This window comes from Aspergillus ruber (genome assembly GCF_000600275.1).
Source record: "Aspergillus ruber CBS 135680 unplaced genomic scaffold scaffold00025, whole genome shotgun sequence".
Taxonomy (NCBI): Eukaryota; Fungi; Ascomycota; class Eurotiomycetes; order Eurotiales; family Aspergillaceae; genus Aspergillus; species Aspergillus ruber.
In genome coordinates, this window is record NW_024467321.1 from 33,644 (window position 1) to 49,450 (window position 15,807).

The window sequence follows — 15,807 nt, forward strand, 5'->3', positions numbered from 1 at the left end:
AACGGTGCACAATCGGGCAATGGACGGAATAGACCATCGTCTGCCACGTCAAACCGTGTGACTGACAGTACGTTTCTTGGACCTGGACCAACCCTGGGGCGTGCCCTTTCTAACGCGGGCCTCGCTGTAGATAAAGGCGTCGAAGGCAAACAAGTTTCCAGGGATACACCTCACAATACGGAACCTGGTGTTCCTGGTATCTTTGGTGGCGCCGGTGTGGACGCACAACGCAGAGAACCAGAAAGTGAAGCGGGCAGTGGCGCTATGTCCAGGATACCAGTGTCAGGGACCAAGCGAGAGGGCTCAGACAGGCCTGCCGAATCAGTGGAAACAGGCGAGTCGCCAGCTCCACCCCAGTCCAACTCCGGGTCCAAAGGCAGATCCTCCAAAACATCAACCCCTGTTCTCCAATCCTACGAACCCGCACAACCACGCGCACGTCCTACTCGAAGCACTAATCCTGCACCAGCCACTTCTGCCAAACGGTCTCACAAAAAGAGCGGGGCTGCTCCAGTCGTGCCGCCTCCGCCGGAGGAGGAAGAAGAAGAAGAATCGATGCATGAGGGCGACGATGAAGACGAAGAAGGCGAGCCGCGGTATTGCTACTGTAACGAAGTTAGTTTCGGAGAGATGGTTGCGTGCGATAATGATGCTTGTCCACGAGAGTGGTTCCATTTGTCGTGTGTGGGAATGACCAAGCCACCTGGGAAGAATGGTAAGTTGCCTCTTTTGATGGTCTGCATTGAATATTTACTAACTGTTTTAGTCAAATGGTACTGCAATGAGTGCAAGGATAGCATGCGGCGGAGTCGAAGCGGGAGGTAGTGGCTGTCATAAGCAGGTACAATAGACTGATACTTTGTAGATAGACTGATTTATGTACATCTCGGAATGATATGAATATTACTATACTTCGACATGGAAGATATCGAACGGCAAAAAGAGAAATAGCGAATGAAAACGACATTAAACGTTAAACCCCCCTCCCGGCCAAAAAAAGGTTTAAAAAAAAAAAACACACAAAAAATGGTCCCGACGAGGGTCGAACTCGCGACCTTGGCGTTATTAGCACCACGCTCTAACCGACTGAGCTACAGGACCAATTGTTGAATAGGGAATCACTTTAGCGTTTTATAGCCCAGAATGTAAGTGTGCACAACAACAATAAACAATCGCATAAAGTACATAGTAGAGATACTAGCCAACGTAAACAAGGTTTATAGACTATTATATACCCTCTGCCTCTGCTCACTCCCATCCCCCCCATTCCCATTCGGAGAAACTCCCGAAGCAGCCCCCCCAGCAGCAACAACTTCCCCCTCCAACCTCCTCCTCAAATCCTCAAACCTTCCCTCCTCCCCTCTACTAACCCTCTCCCTCTCCCCAACAACCCAAGCCGGAACCCTCCAATTCATGTTAACACCAGGCAGTACTTCCGCGCGCCACGCCAATCCCACAAACCACCCCGTCACAGACGGGAGGAGCATATAGGGAAATTGCGAAAGCGCGAGTTGGAAGGCGAGGAGGTATGTTGTGCTTTTGTTGGAGAGGAGGAGGGTTATTCCTTTCGTGGGTGAAGTTTCGGCACTGATGGACGTGCCGATGCGGTAGCGGTAGGTGTGTGGGATTAGAGCGTGGTATTGGGCGAGAAGAGCGAAGAGGGTTGCCACGGGCCCGGAGGGGAGGTAATTGATTGTGTTGAAGGATAGGGGACGGATGACGAGGGCCATGAGGAACGGCGGGAGGAAGGTTGTATACGGTAGTGTTGAGAGGATAAACGACTGTGCATCGCATACATTAGCATCTTCATCTGTACCTGCCATCACCATTCGCATCTAAACGCACGAGTAACTTCCTCCTCCCCCACCCCCTCTCAACGACCCTGAGATGATAAACCAGAACCGCCGCAAAAAGCGCCTCTGTCGAGTTCGCAAAGCCCGCAACCTGCCATATCCCCGCGCGCCAGAATTGTCCGTACTGCCAGAGATGCGGCGAGACGTAGATCGATACGAGATGCTTGGAGTCGAGGATGGAGAGCAGGACTGACGAGGCGATGGTGTAGATTAGGAGGTTCTTAGTGATGGGCGTGTTGGTTAGGCCGGACGTGTACATTTTGTTTATCTCTGGTAAAGGTGAAAAGGCCTGGCCGTGGCCGGGTGGTGGTTGTTGTTTACTTATGTACAAGTATGTTGTGTTGTGGTCTACGGTGGTCTACTTGAGGTCCACTTGGCACGTGCCGCTGGGGCGGTAAAATGCATGTAAACCGATCTGTCAACATAGGTGCAGACATACGTACATACTTTACTCTGTAGGCTATCTATAAATCCATCAATGTATAACTAGGACTCCCTTCATCTCCAGGATCGGACCAGGGGACTCAATCGCAAATCATGTTCATTGATTGGGAATCCCTCCAACCTCCGGGGAGGGTATGGGGGACTTCAGTGACGACACTTGTGGATTCTTGATTCAGCCATGAAAATCACGGAATGGAGTGCCATTACTTTTCTCTAATTACGTTTCTCTAATTGCCAGTGTCCGTGTCGGCATCTCATAAATAGTTTTTGCGTGCTGATAAAACAAGCATTCGTTTCTCAGCTTCACATACATACCTCCATTCATGCACCCATATATACATCCATTAACATGAGCATGACCCATCTAGAACTGGACCAAAGATCCCTCCGAGCTAGACCTCGACTACACCTGGAGAAGTCCCGATAGCCCCGGCGCCCAGATGGCAAGTACATATGGCCTGAAGAATCCGCATCCTTTCCTGTGAAACTCACGGACTTCTGGAGAGGCATGTATTGTGTTCGAGGCACAAGGCAAATTCTACATCTGGAATCCGATTCAGGATGAAGTGTGTAGTGTCGAAGATCCGACTACGGAGGAGATTGTGAAGCAGGTTAAGGATGATGTTAATGGGATTAATTTGGCGGCGGTTGAGCCTGTAGAGGGGTCGTGAGGGTGTTTGTTATGGGGGCGCTGTATATATTACACAGTTTTTAAGCGGTTTATCTACTGCACAAAAACGGATTAAAAACAGGAGTGTTATTAGAATGTATACACCTATGCAGGTGCTTCCTTCAGCTCCTCTGCAAACGCCTCCTTGTACTTCCCTAAAGCAATCTCCAACGCCCTAATCGTCGGCCCCAACAACTGATTCACTACCTTCTCCCCGCCGACAACTCCCGCCAGACTTACCCGTATCTTCCTCCCCGTCGCCTCCAACATATCTCTCGCATGCTGCTTCAACCGTTCTACTTCTTTCTGTCGGTCTGCCTCCGCATCAGCAGCGACGGCCTTGATACGCTGCATTGCGCGGTTGAGCGATTCTACCAGCGAGGCGACCTCTCCCGCGCGGTCCGCGTTACCGGATAGGAAGGCTTGCCAGAATTGGTGAAGGAATTCGGTGCTTGTCGCGTGAGTGAGGATTAGGCGGTCGTAAAGGGGTGGGGTGAGGCCATAGGTGCCTTCTGTGGAGGAGCTTTCGGTTTGGGTGCGGCGGTCGCGAATTGCGCCGAGGATTTGGGTGGACGCTTGTTGGAGGTTGGATTTAGAGCCTACTTGCTGGCGGGATCGAGTTTCGTCCGCATCTTCGTCTTCGTCTGGTTGCACCAATCGGCCTAGCTGTGCGGTGCCGTCGTCTGGTAATTGTTGCTGTACTTGCGTACGGAGAGTGCCCAGTACCTTTTCAGGATCCTGCTGCGAGATCAAATGACTCTGCTCTTCCGCTGCATCTTTGGCTTGCGTGAAGAATCGACTTTGGTCCCGAACATTCAACAATACCCGGCCCTGCTCCTCATCGCCCTGTAGATCCCGTAGTTGTAACGCATTATACGTCTCTTCATCCATCCCTACCGGAGCCGTAGGATCTCTGTCCGCGGGCGCAACACCAGCCATAATCTTCTCACTCAAACTGTTCAATGTCCTGATAATAGGCACTTTGTCCACACCTGAAGGTCTCATATCCAAATCCGGCCGGTTACCCCGTCGCTGGCTATGATTCACCTCATTACCCGCCAAATTCAGAAACTGAGGCACATGCGCATCACGCAGCCCAACATTTTCATCCTCCAGAAGATACTTATCCAAAACACCATCTGTAGCATCATTTTCAGAGACACGCTCTCCACGCAACTTCTTAAACAACCGACTCTGAAAAAACCTCGACCAAAACTGCTGCTCCGACAACTTGGGCACACACTCATCATACACCCTTTTAACAAGCGGATGCTGACTGAAAATCAACTGAATCTGCTCCTTGCTAATATTCAACTTGGTCACATTCTCCTCCGTCCGTGGCTTCAGCGTCGAAAGCACATTATATGACCCCCGCAACTGGCCCCGCTCAATCGCATGCGCCCGCAGCAAATGCAACCGCGTCGACCAGAACTGCGACGCAAACTGGCCCGTCGTCAACGACTCGGGCTTCGTGTCTAGTGATTCAAAGAACATCCGCTTGAGATTCGGGTCCGCCCGTAACAGCGACTGTTGGAGCTCAGCGTCGGCTTTGAGCCGGTTATCGTCGTCCCATGCGTTGCGGCCTGTTCCTGCTGAGACGGCGTTTGCCATCGCCATGGCTGCGGACATGCTGCCATCGCGGGGCAGTGCTGCGGGGGTTCCGCCGGGAGTGGGAGTGGGAGTGGGTGTGCTTCCTGAAGGCTGCGGTGCGGCTTTGGTGGCTTGGATGGCGGAGCTGAGGGCGTCTTTGATGGCGTCTGCCTCGGGGCGCGCGTTGGCCCCGGCCGTGAAGGAGAAAACGTATTGTTCGGGAGCACTTACGTCGGGAGACTGGACGAATATCTTTAGCATGACTTTGGGATTACTCGCGGGTGTCTGTTGCAGATCTAGCAGGGTCAGCTTACTTCGCCTTCCAAAGGAATTCATTATTCCTCAACATACTTGTAACATGACCAACAGGCAAAGTAATCGTCCCCGAGGCACCACCGGCCGCGGGAATCCACGAGACCGACTGGCTGTCCTGGGACATGGTCAGGGTGCCATCTTTCTTCTTGTACGTCGCCGACCCGCTCGGAGGTGCCATCGTCGTTCAAGTCGACGGCTTCCACTGTCCAGGGCGGCGTTGACGGATCCACCCATCGGGAGGGAGGAAGCCTGGGATGAGAGAGGCGCGAGAGGCAGATAAGCCTTTCCGAGCGGCTTTGGGAGAGTTGGCGTCGTCGATCTGGAAAATGTCGCGGCGGAAGCTTGGGTTGGAGCTTTGTAGCGGAGGGCACGTGACTGACCAGAGTGCCGTTATGAAAATCAAGACGGATTAATGGTTGGCCCGCTTACCGAGCCCGACAGATTCCTCATAAGAACACCGTAGCCATGCGCTTTAGATGGTTAAGCACTCAATCAGTTGTGTACGCAGACGTACGATCGATAGGCAGCATGCCTCTTCATTCACACTATTTCTCTCCATAGACCTCGATAGTCCGGAATAATCGACTCCCGAATTCCTCTCCGAGCTACCTGCTTTATTGGTTATGAGCCCGGGCCTGCCCAAGATATTTGGATATATCAACGCCTAACCAGCGTGTGGCACCCCGGGGGTTCTATATTCGCTTCACATCGAGTATAGACCGATCGATACGATTCCAACTACGTGTTTCACCCTCGATTAGTTCCCTACATGATTATCGGCCAATAATCTGCTCAGCGGAGCTCATTGAGTTGTGAGAAAAGTCATAATGGAAGAGAATAGCAGTGAAAGGAGCAGGATGCTGCCGAAGGAGCGAGTAGAGGAAACTGGCGTAAAGATATATCCTTTCTCGATCGACAAGCTGAACGAGGATAACGCTGGATATTGGTTCCGTGCGATGGAAAGGTCAATTTAGTTGGCGAGCGATTGAACACCATCAGACAGGATTATCGCCATCAACTATTCCCAATTGAACGCTGGACAGAGATGGGGATATCTGAAGATGTTCTTGAAATCTCCAAGCACCAGGAAAGTGCTCAAGTCGATGAAAATGGCCAACTGGACCTGGGTTCCATCAGAATGGGACGAGAGGGAAGCGTTTCGAGAGCTCAAGCAGATGGCCGAGGGGTTCATTGAGATGAACGGCGACGAGACTGTCAAATTTGGTGGTTTGACGGTTTTATGGTATCCTCGAGGATTAGGAGATCAATATGCCACTGCGGGGCATAGCGATGAGTTCAGACACCACCCTCAATGAAGCTCAGCCGCATCGAAGACCTCTTGCAGCTGAGAGAAACAGCCGAGAAAGCGTCACGGATTCATCAGAATAAGGGCATGAGATGCTTTGCTTGTCAGGGAATCGGGCACCGAGTGAGGGACTGTCCGAACAAGCGTGATGATTATGACGATGCCAGCGGTGGCGCCGCTGAAGGAGGCAAAGACCGGGATTGGAAGGGCCAGAAACCGGTGGAACAACAAGGCCGACCCACTGAAGACCATGAGGACTCATTAAGCGATATCTCTGAGGGGTAATATGGCGCGCATGTGATAGAAATGCTGGAGGTGCCAGATGATCCAGAAGAGCCCGATACAATGGAATATGCAGGGTTCATTAGGGAAGACGCTTACCGAGCCAGTGATGATCCAACGAGATGGTGCTTTGACAGTGGAGCAACGAGTATGTGTACAGGGAATAAGGTGATCTTTGAACACATGGATAAATGCCGTGGAACTCTCATTATCGCGAGCGGCATGCGAATGCTCATCAAGGGGCATAATGAAGTTCAACCTACCGAAGAGCTCGGAAGTGAGATTGGGAAGTGTCATATGTGCCAGGACCAGTAGAGAACCTATTGTCCTTGGAGACACTTCATCTTGCTGAATTCGAATCTCGGGGCTCTATAAGAGGATATGAGCTCAAAAACAGCGTTGAACGGATGGATGTGGATGAGCTAAAGATCAACAAGTACTCATTCTACTATCTACGGTGTCTATAGATGTCAATATCACTCTTTAGTGTAATTCAAATTCCTCGCCTATAGTCTCGTGCAGTCCGGATAATCGACTTCATAAAGTTTTAGCGCTTCATTGGTTTATCCGTTTCATGTCGAAGTATTACTTCTTACCTACCGATAACATTGCACACTTTAAGAACATTTGTAAGAATAATATTGATGCGACAAGTCCACTAAATTACCCAATTCACTGAATCAACCGTCAAGACCCTCGACGCGAAACTGCCATGCACGAACCACGTTGAACAGAGGGTGTGCCACATCTTCCAGCGCTGCCAGTAGTAGGAGGCTTGAACCCAGGTCTTCGCTTACGCCTGCTCTCAAACGCACTCCGGGAAGGATCCCAAGGAACAGCGAAGCCATGAGATAGCAGGAAGTCTTCGTATTGCTCGTCGCGATATCCAAAACTCGTATCTTTCACAAACTACGGCCTCAGAAGGCCGTCGTTTATCCTCTGGCAGATTCAGATGTATTTATGCTCGCTTCAATGAGCTGAGGAGCGGCTGAACGACTCCCACTCGCCAACTTTGATGACTAGCATTATAAGAGGCATACGGCTTCCGGTTACCGCTCAGTCGGGGGATTTCTCTTGTCCCCTAAGCATGTAATTGAACGTTTCCTTGCAATAGTCGGCGGAGATCTGAGGAGCGGGCTGAGGCCTGATCAAGGGAGCAGGCAGGCCGGAAATAGGATTCCAGTGAATATCATCTTCCCTCGGAAGTTCTGTTGAGGTTAAGGGAAGATTCAAGTTTAGGTGGCGTAGCTTTCGGAGGCACGATAATGAAGACAATGCATGATAGACCGACTCCTGTTGTCGTGGCAAGTTAAGCCCCAGATATGAGGAAACCATTCAACAACTCTATCAATGTTATTGAATATACGTTGCACTTCCTCACCAGGGTTTTCTGGGTATCTAGGGCCAGGGTATCGCAGCAACTCCCCGCGATTCACTCGTGCTTGCACGCCGCATCTCGTATATTGAAATTGGAGGTGTTTAGAGAACCCTGGTGATAGTGTGCAAGCATTCCTAGGGTTTCAAGTGGAAAGTTATAACATATGAATGTGGCCAAGCCTGTGATACATTCAAGGAAGTGTTTGGCGGCCGCGATTGACTTGCTGGGCTCATCATTTTCAGACGCTCGTAGCTCGATAGACTGAAGTATGCCTTGCGCTCGTGCTGTCACCGCGCCAGCGAAAACGGGTAAAAGCTCACCAAGATTTTGATTCAAGAGCGAGAGATGATGGAGATGCTGCCATTGAATACAGGAACTGAAAGTCGCGACCTGTTCGGGCGATATGACCTTGTTTAAAAGCTGCATTCGCCGCAGCACCAGAAACTCATCTCCTAGCTCCAGTGGAGCTTATCTCGTATTGGACGATCATTTTCTTCCCTTTCCTGCCTCAGTTTGAGGACTTGCAGGTTGAGACAATGTTATAAGTTTAGAACCTAGTAACTTTTCGCTCCGGGAGCATGAGATATCGCCCATAGAAGACAGAGCCCTTTCAAACAATTGTAGCCGGTTGCCAAGGTCTTAGCTGTCAGGTCTGGTATGCCTGTAGGCACAAATGGGAAGTACACCGAGGCATCGGGGTGCCGTTGCCTCAGAGAAGTGAAGAGATCGTGATTCGACCCAACCGCCATAGCATTTCAGCTTTCAATCACCATCAATAAAACCTATATATATATATTGTTCACCTAACCCGAATAGGTGAAAGAAGGACTTACTAAATAACACGAAGCTCTGAAATCTGTTCAAGGATACCCTGGACATCTTTTAGAGAATTGCTGTTCGATCTTCATACACACACAATTCCCGAATGGCACGAAGAGGCCTTGGACCCGACAGAATCCGTGGGAGCTGTGCGGAGTTATAATGGCATATCACTGTCAGTTGACGGAAGAGCAGAGGCAGACAGATATCATTAAATTGGTGGCAGCAAGCGCTGAGACTCTTCAAGCCCGCGAAATCCTCCCGCCGTAGCTGGACGTAACAAGTCAGTGGATATCAAGATACGCTATATTACCAGCTCGTGGTAGATCCCAGAAGGAATCCAACGAGTAGGACCACCTCCGTTTCGGCGGAAGAGAACACCAGGACGATAACGAGAGTATCAACCTACCAATTCATGAATCTCGCCTACAGTTCAGTAGGAAGCTCAACATGCACCAGGTGTATCAAAATTCCAAAGACGTCAAGATTTGAGTGAACGGAAAGGGAAGGGAAAATACGAAAGCAAAGATAAAGGACCACTCGGGATCAAAATACGCTAATACCAGCACCCAATTGACAGCGACAGGTACAGCCTTGTGCATGGGTCATGAATCAAGAGTCAAGAAATACGATTATAGAATTCAATTATAACGAGCAAGTTGGTTAGAAATACACAATCGTTAAAATCACAAATCCACTCCCAGAGTAGAAGATGAACCGTCGACAGACCCGATTGCGCTCCTATGAAAACTCCAGGGAACTCCAGATCGCAAAAATATGAAAGGACAGAAGACACGGAGAGAACCATCATATAAAACGAATTAGTAAAAAGACAACCATATCGTTAAAAAGAGATATCACCCGCTATGCACAAACACCGAGATGACAACGCTGAGCAAGAAAAGACACGAAAAATCCTGAAAACCAACCAGATCATTGCCAACAAACACAATCCCTTGTTCCTCTGTTGAACGCTTGACTCCCATTATGATTCGCTCGAAATAGAGAAAACGAAACCACATGCATCGAATCAAACCTTCATCTGAAAAGCAAAAACCATATCCGCCATTGTCGACGCGAAACACAACGCAAGGGTATTGGTATATATAGCCGTAATAGAAGCAGAGATCAAGTAATCCGCACCGAAGTAACGCCTATGCAGAAATCAAAGAGAAAAGAGAGGAGAAAAAGTCACTTTTTGAACATATAATGTCCATAGATGCCTCCCACGTCTCCGACGGCAACGGGGATCTTTCTCATTCCCCACCAACGGGCGCCCATTTTCCAGGAGCGAGAGCCATCGTCGGACAGGCCGGAGGGCATCGAGTCGGGGTCACGGACGTACCATCCACGTCGACCCAGTTCACGAATCATCCAACCGGAGGAGGACTTGGTGTTCTTGGTACGCTCGCGCAAGGGAGCGATGATCTTGTCACCAAATTCAATGACCTGCAGGGGGTAGCTCTGCTGCGAGAGCAGCAAGCAGGTGTTGGTATTGAAAATGGTGCCAATCGTCAATTGAGGAACCTTGTTGAGATCCATATAGGCCAGAGATGGGGGAACCCATTCCGATGCCGGCGGGGCCGGAGGTTGGTCAATGGCCATCTGATCATCCTGTTCCCCCGTCAAGTGAGAAGGAGGAGACGGAGGAGCAAAGAAGGTGTTCAGATCCTTGGCGGTCAGATCGGCCGAACTCAATCCAAGCTCGTCCAGATGCTTGGTCAAGGGCAGGAGTAAGCGAGTATGCTCCGAGCTGACCTTGGCTCCGCCCAAGTTCAAAGAGCGTAGCGTAGACGGCAACTTGGGAAGCAAGGCGTGGAGATGATCCTCGTCCAGAGTGCGGTAGCGGGTCGCATCCGTGAGCAGATTCAAGAAAACAAGCGAATCGCGCACGGCAGGATGAGTGGTCAAGAAGTGGACCAAAGTGTTTCCACGCAGGCGTGTGCAGCGGGACAGACTCAGGTGGGTGATCCGGGCCGTTTTCGGAATGGACAGCAGCGCCTCCTCAGTGACCAGGGTGTGGGTGAGGTCCAAGTGGGTGACGTTGACCAAGCGGGGAAGCAGGAGCTCGAAAGCTTCCGCCGACAGACTGCTGCACTCGTGGAGCGAGAGACGTTTCAAGTTGGGCAGAGTTGGTGGAAGAGGCGAGGCAGTGGTCAAGGCCTCGAGGAAGATGGTCGAGAAGGACTGGGTGGAACAGCCGCAGAAGTCGATGGCGTTCATATTGGGCAAACCAAAGAATAACTTCTGCAGGATCTCGATGCTGATGTCGCCTTCCACGTGCTCCTGGAGCAAACATTCCCTGAGGTTGGGCAAAAGGTTCAGGCATTGTAGCAAGGTCCGGGAAGTAAGATTCTGAATCTCAGCATTCATCTGCTTTGTGCGACCCAGACCGACAGAGGTGAAGTGGGAAAAGTCAAGTCGACGGACGAGGGTTCCCAGGGCGGGATACTGAGTCAGGTGGTTGAGACCCTTGGAAAAAACGATCGAGTGGGGGAAGGTCATGTTGCGGTACAACACACCGAGGGTGGCGGCGTGCAACGTGCGGGAGGCTAAGAGGCAGGAAACCAAGTCAACGTTCCGCGGGGTGAATCCATTGGGAGGGATGTCCACTGCCAATTCGGAGATAATCACATCTGGAAAAAAAAAACATTAGCTTGAAATAATAACAGAGATATTGAAGAGACGAGACATACCAAGAACCTCCGGAGGGAGTCTCTCCAGGGCAGACGTGCGGCGGGGTGGCTGGGACTCCTGAGGCTCCAAGTGCTGGACAGGTTGCAATTGCTGTGGCTGCGGTGGCTTCAATTCCTTGGAAAAGGAAGGACGAGCGTCACTCAAGGCGGGAGCGGTCTCCCAGGCCCATCCACGGGTTTGCAAACTTCCGAGCGCCCGGAGATCACTGTAGCTCCGGCTCAGACTCTTCCCACCAAGACGAATTTGCTTCCATCCTAAAAAGCCACCGCAGGGGCAGCAAAAGTCAGGGGCTTGCTGGAGCATCTCCGAAATGTTGGGCTTGGCGGGTTCTTCGTTCGGAGGGTGGTCGATATGGGTGTCGACAAAGGACTGCGCGACGCCTTCAAAAACCATTAATTTTCTCCACTTGAATTGTAAGCCCACAAACCAGAGGGAAAAAAAACTTACCGTCGACGTCTTCCTTGATAGAGCCAAACGAGTCACGACGGCGACTGCTGGAGCGTGATCCGTCGGGAGAAGAGCAGTTGGAGATCTGGGGCGATTCGTCTCGGGGAGAATGAGGAACACCCTCCTGGGTAGCAGGATAGCCTGCGGACGCAGTGGTGACGCGAGAAAAGGAGGGTTTATGGTGGTGGTGAGAAGCGCAGGCCGAAGCGACGGTGGCGGAGGGGGCGGCGGAGGAAGACATGGTGGGAGGAAAAAGAGCGAAGCGGAGGGGAGCTTCGACTCTTTTATATTGGAGTGGGATGATTTCTAGTGGATTGATTATTGTTGTTGGTGTTGCCAGCTGTCGTACGCAGATCGGAAGGAGTAATACAGAAAAGGAAAGAAAAGGGAAAAAAAAAAGAGTGTGGTGAGAGGTTGAAGAAGAAGGACGAGGACCGGAGGAGGAAAAAAAAAAAAAAGAACGGGGCGAAGAGGGGCGGCGGAAAGTGTTAGTCACGGAAACGGGTGGATGAGGTCAGTAGACATAGGCTGTAGTAGTATATAGTCCTATTGTGTCTGGCATACGCTGGAAAGAAAGCAATCAAAGGGCGAAAGAAAATGCAGGGAAAAGAAAAAGAGCAGAAACTGAAGGAGAGCCTAAAGGGAAAGTAGAGGAGAACCGTGGGCCAGACACCGGTGTCCGGCGGAACAGCGTCAGAGGGACTGTACTTGTACTTGTAGTCTCCGTACAGCCAATGCTGTCTGTATACTTGATTCCGTCCAGTTATATCCATGTATGTTCCCGTAGTCTAACGCCGATATTGCTTTTTCCCTCTAAATAGTACTCTACTGTACTATGACTGCGTGACTGCGTGATCCCGTGATCTCCCCGGCGAATCACGCTCCTGCAGCAGATCCGTGGCGTGGCATTCCATGACATAATGCCAACTGTCAGCCTGCACTCTATACCACTGCTAGTAGTAGTGTTAATATAGCATCTCCCCTCATATACCACTATGTACTCGGTAATCGAAAACTATTGATACCACATGTTTTATGGTACGATGGCCAAGGCTAATCAAGCTGTCTTGGCCGGATTGGGTTAGTGTCTTACCCCGGACCCAGTAACGTTTGACGCTAACCGCATTGGGAGCCATACAGATCAGTTATGTAACCATGTCACTGCGTAGCTGTAGCCTATAGGCAGTGACTGTAGCAGGTTACTACAGATGTGACTATCTATACATGTACCCTGGTTGCAGAGTGCTCGCATCAGTTGGTTCAAAGTAAGACTTGCTCCGGTGCACTCGAAAAGAGCTCGAAACTAAGCTATTCGCCGTAGTACTGTAATGCAGCGGATCTCCGTCTGCCAAGAGCCAAGATCTCCAGGAGTTCCTCTATTGAGCATAAGCAATCGCAGCTCCGGAGTACTACTACTACAGTTCCGTACAGGCACGAATTATACAGCATCACTACGCACCAGTCCGCACTACTCCCTGTCCTTCTATGGTAACACTGCCCCTGACCAATGGCAAATATCGGCTATCTCTGCCCCGCTGCTGTCGCTGATCACATGGATCGTCACATGACACTACCAGGTCACGTGACACCCACGCCCCCTGCCGTAAGGGGATGGATTAGTAGTATCATAATACGGGATGCAGTCCTCCGCTTGAGTGCTGTGGAACTGAGCAAGGAATCTCAGCCAAGCTCCTGAAATAACCCCCTTATCAGCGGGGGATCTCCTGATTTACCAAGTCGATCTGGCGTCTCCCGACCTGTGTCGGGATTTCACGGAAGAGGTGCTACCCCTTGTATCGCGTAGATGAGACAGCCTTCTCTTACCTGATTGAGCGGCTTGAGAGATGATGACCATGTTGTTGTTTTATTGCCACCCGCCTTGTGGGGTGCTAGCGGGGAGGAGGATGCGGAGGCTTCAAGGTTTAGACAGCAGTCTTGGCTCCTTGATGAGCTGGTGCCGAAGAATGCTGTGGTTTAAATGCCGCGCAGCCGATGAGATAAGACATGATATTTGTATGGGCGGTTATGAGGACAAACATGCCCAAATATCGAGAGCTGGACTAGTTATGCCAATGAATTCGGAAGAGACGGCGCCAGAGGAAACTGTTACGTGAGAGATCGAACTCCACTGGCTTGTCATATTTACATTTCTAATTGACTTCTTCTCTACGGTTAGCACCGGAGATTCTGGGGTCCTTTCCTGAATGGTCGAATCAATCAATCCCACAATTCCGGGGCTCATGGCAATCTCCCCATGCCGGAAGAGGGCTATCAAAAGAATGAGGACGCGGACAGTCGGCAATATATACATGCTCATTGGTTACCCTAAAACCTCCAAGAAATTGGAGGTTCCGGGTGTGGGAATGACATCCCTGGTTTGTCAATGTCAATGAATATCTTGCTCGTCTCAACGGACCGCAAGTTGGACACAATAAAGCAACCCGCAGCAGTAAGTTGGCGCAGAAATTCCACAAGTGTCTGCGGGGCCGAAGGAGGAACGGACCCTCGAGGATTCTAGCGTTAGTCAACTCTAGATTACTTCGCATTAGACAGAAGGGTCGACAAGATTTGCACCGTCTTGTTTATTCCTAAAGGACTAATATGGCCAAAGCTGATACTATGAATACCTGAGATGGGTAGCTTAGTAAACCAATCTGGTAGTTATCTACGTAGTTAGTTTGCGAAAAGTAACGTAATCCACTGCCGAGCGACCAGCATCAAGCCGTCACCCACCCCCCATATCTAGTATTTAAATGCGTTTGTATCAACCAAAATACCAGTTAATTAAAACCCAGGCTATCTAGATCTATCTGGACATGGATGTCCTTTATACTTTTCGTTTTTCACAGGCACTGCACTTCGGCAAGGCCCTTGTACGCGGCTGTAAAGGTCGTAAAGTATGCCTTGCATTGGGGGTGCCGGTACAATCAGAGCCTCAATTGGAACTTCAATTAGCCCATGAGCTTCTGGAATTGAGGGACTGGCTTCGCAAGTATCTGCCTTTTAGATCATGTACTATTTTGCTTCTGCTTTTCATTGGCGGCACGTAATTCATTGTTTTCTTCTGTTAATAAAACGGCGCTGTGCATTGCAAGCTGGCAGCCTTTGATAAGATCATAAGTTGATTTAATGCGCGATTTCATGGGCTTGGGAGACCTATCGATCTTATACGAAGTAAAGCTTTAATTGACCAGGCTTGCCAGCATAATAACTTCTCTGTAAAAGGGGTTTTGGTGTACAAATTGCGATTTGGCTCGCCACCCCAGCTCACAGGGAGGAGGGTTGTGTACGAGGACAAATATTGAGATTTGAAAACACTTGATCAGGGTCAAATGGTACTAAAATAGCTGCTGCAAAGCTACTTTGATAGTCTGGGATGTAAATGCCTTGATTCGTGCATGTGGGTAGGCCCCAAGGAAGTCCAACTTGTTAATATGGTTGATCCTAAGACGCATTATGGTTTCAACAAGCTGACCATATGATCGCTTTAGCACTGCAAGACAACTAATATCAAGTGACTGTAAAAGATGTGATGAATGTGCAGGCATGCAGATTGGGATGATATCACTTTGGCTGCTGCAATTCATCAAATTTTGGTGTTAAATGGCTACCATGACCATTGAGGATCAAAGGTCGATACCTTTCTTTTGCACGAGTATTTGTCAATGCAATAAAAGACCTTTGAGGCCACTGAAGTCCAATTCCATCAGGAATCTATCCATTTGGACTAATTGTCACGGGTTCGGTATAGTAAATATTAATGAAATGAGTTTCTATCTAAATCATTGTAGCCATTGACGAGAATATCGAATCTGGAGAAAAAAAAGGAAGAGGAAATCTATCTAGAGTATGAAGAAGTTTTCTATAACCGCTATACGACGGGGCTCTACCCATGTCGGCTTGGTTCGGTGCCGTTTGTCATTATTAGCCGTAACTATACGCGACGTCAAGCCGTATACGTGAGATCGAGCCGTCACACTAATTCAATGTGCCAATCGCCTAGGAA

General features: G+C 49.9%; 5 protein-coding genes and 1 non-coding gene across 6 annotated transcripts; 2 read left to right on the forward strand and 4 right to left on the reverse strand.

Annotated features, from left to right (window-relative positions):
• Positions 1-1,027: 1,027 nt before the first annotated feature.
• EURHEDRAFT_t133 lies at positions 1,028-1,101 on the reverse strand. The gene has a single exon. It is a non-coding gene; the product is annotated as a tRNA-Ile (tRNA).
• dscB lies at positions 1,074-2,183 on the reverse strand. Its single transcript, XM_040782579.1, has 2 exons — positions 1,846-2,183; positions 1,074-1,781 (listed from the first exon to the last, which is right to left on the reverse strand). The coding sequence occupies exons 1-2, from the start codon at positions 2,110-2,112 to the stop codon at positions 1,218-1,220; spliced, it is 831 nt and encodes a 276-aa protein (XP_040636346.1). The 5' UTR covers positions 2,113-2,183; the 3' UTR covers positions 1,074-1,217.
• Positions 2,184-3,072: 889 nt separating this feature from the next.
• Positions 3,073-5,050, reverse strand: EURHEDRAFT_461886 (TFIIH subunit TFB1 family protein; the record flags this gene model as incomplete). The annotated part of the gene is made up of 2 exons (XM_040784757.1): positions 3,073-4,853; positions 4,909-5,050. 2 exons carry the CDS (start codon positions 5,048-5,050, stop codon positions 3,073-3,075), a joined length of 1,923 nt encoding a protein of 640 aa, XP_040636347.1.
• Positions 5,051-5,981: 931 nt separating this feature from the next.
• Positions 5,982-6,463, forward strand: EURHEDRAFT_379802 (zinc finger CCHC domain-containing protein; the record flags this gene model as incomplete). Its single annotated transcript, XM_040779211.1, has 2 exons — positions 5,982-6,107; positions 6,173-6,463. 2 exons carry the CDS (start codon positions 5,982-5,984, stop codon positions 6,461-6,463), a joined length of 417 nt encoding a protein of 138 aa, XP_040636348.1.
• Positions 6,464-9,658: 3,195 nt separating this feature from the next.
• EURHEDRAFT_174582 (Leucine Rich Repeat domain protein) lies at positions 9,659-11,795 on the reverse strand. The gene is made up of 2 exons (XM_040777861.1): positions 11,354-11,795; positions 9,659-11,293 (listed from the first exon to the last, which is right to left on the reverse strand). Exons 1-2 carry the CDS (start codon positions 11,745-11,747, stop codon positions 9,849-9,851), a joined length of 1,839 nt encoding a protein of 612 aa, XP_040636349.1. The 5' UTR covers positions 11,748-11,795; the 3' UTR covers positions 9,659-9,848.
• Positions 11,796-12,770: 975 nt separating this feature from the next.
• EURHEDRAFT_174567 (uncharacterized protein) lies at positions 12,771-13,454 on the forward strand. Its single transcript, XM_040777860.1, has 3 exons — positions 12,771-12,881; positions 12,942-13,066; positions 13,123-13,454. Exons 2-3 carry the CDS (start codon positions 13,026-13,028, stop codon positions 13,367-13,369), a joined length of 288 nt encoding a protein of 95 aa, XP_040636350.1. The 5' UTR covers positions 12,771-12,881; positions 12,942-13,025; the 3' UTR covers positions 13,370-13,454.
• Positions 13,455-15,807: the final 2,353 nt, after the last annotated feature.

Coding starts and splice junctions, on each gene's coding strand:
- EURHEDRAFT_174582 (XM_040777861.1), bottom strand. CDS start 11,747: ATGGTTTTTGAAGGCGTCGCGCAGTCCTTTGTCGACACCCATATCGAC. Junction 11,294..11,353: donor ACTCCCTCCGGAGGTTCTTG/GTATGTCTCGTC, acceptor TTTTTTTTCCAG/ATGTGATTATCTCCGAATTG.
- dscB (XM_040782579.1), bottom strand. CDS start 2,112: ATGTACACGTCCGGCCTAACCAACACGCCCATCACTAAGAACCTCCTA. Junction 1,782..1,845: donor GGGGGAGGAGGAAGTTACTC/GTGCGTTTAGAT, acceptor TGCGATGCACAG/TCGTTTATCCTCTCAACACT.
- EURHEDRAFT_174567 (XM_040777860.1), top strand. CDS start 13,026: ATGTACCCTGGTTGCAGAGTGCTCGCATCAGTTGGTTCAAA. Junction 13,067..13,122: donor CTCGCATCAGTTGGTTCAAA/GTAAGACTTGCT, acceptor TATTCGCCGTAG/TACTGTAATGCAGCGGATCT.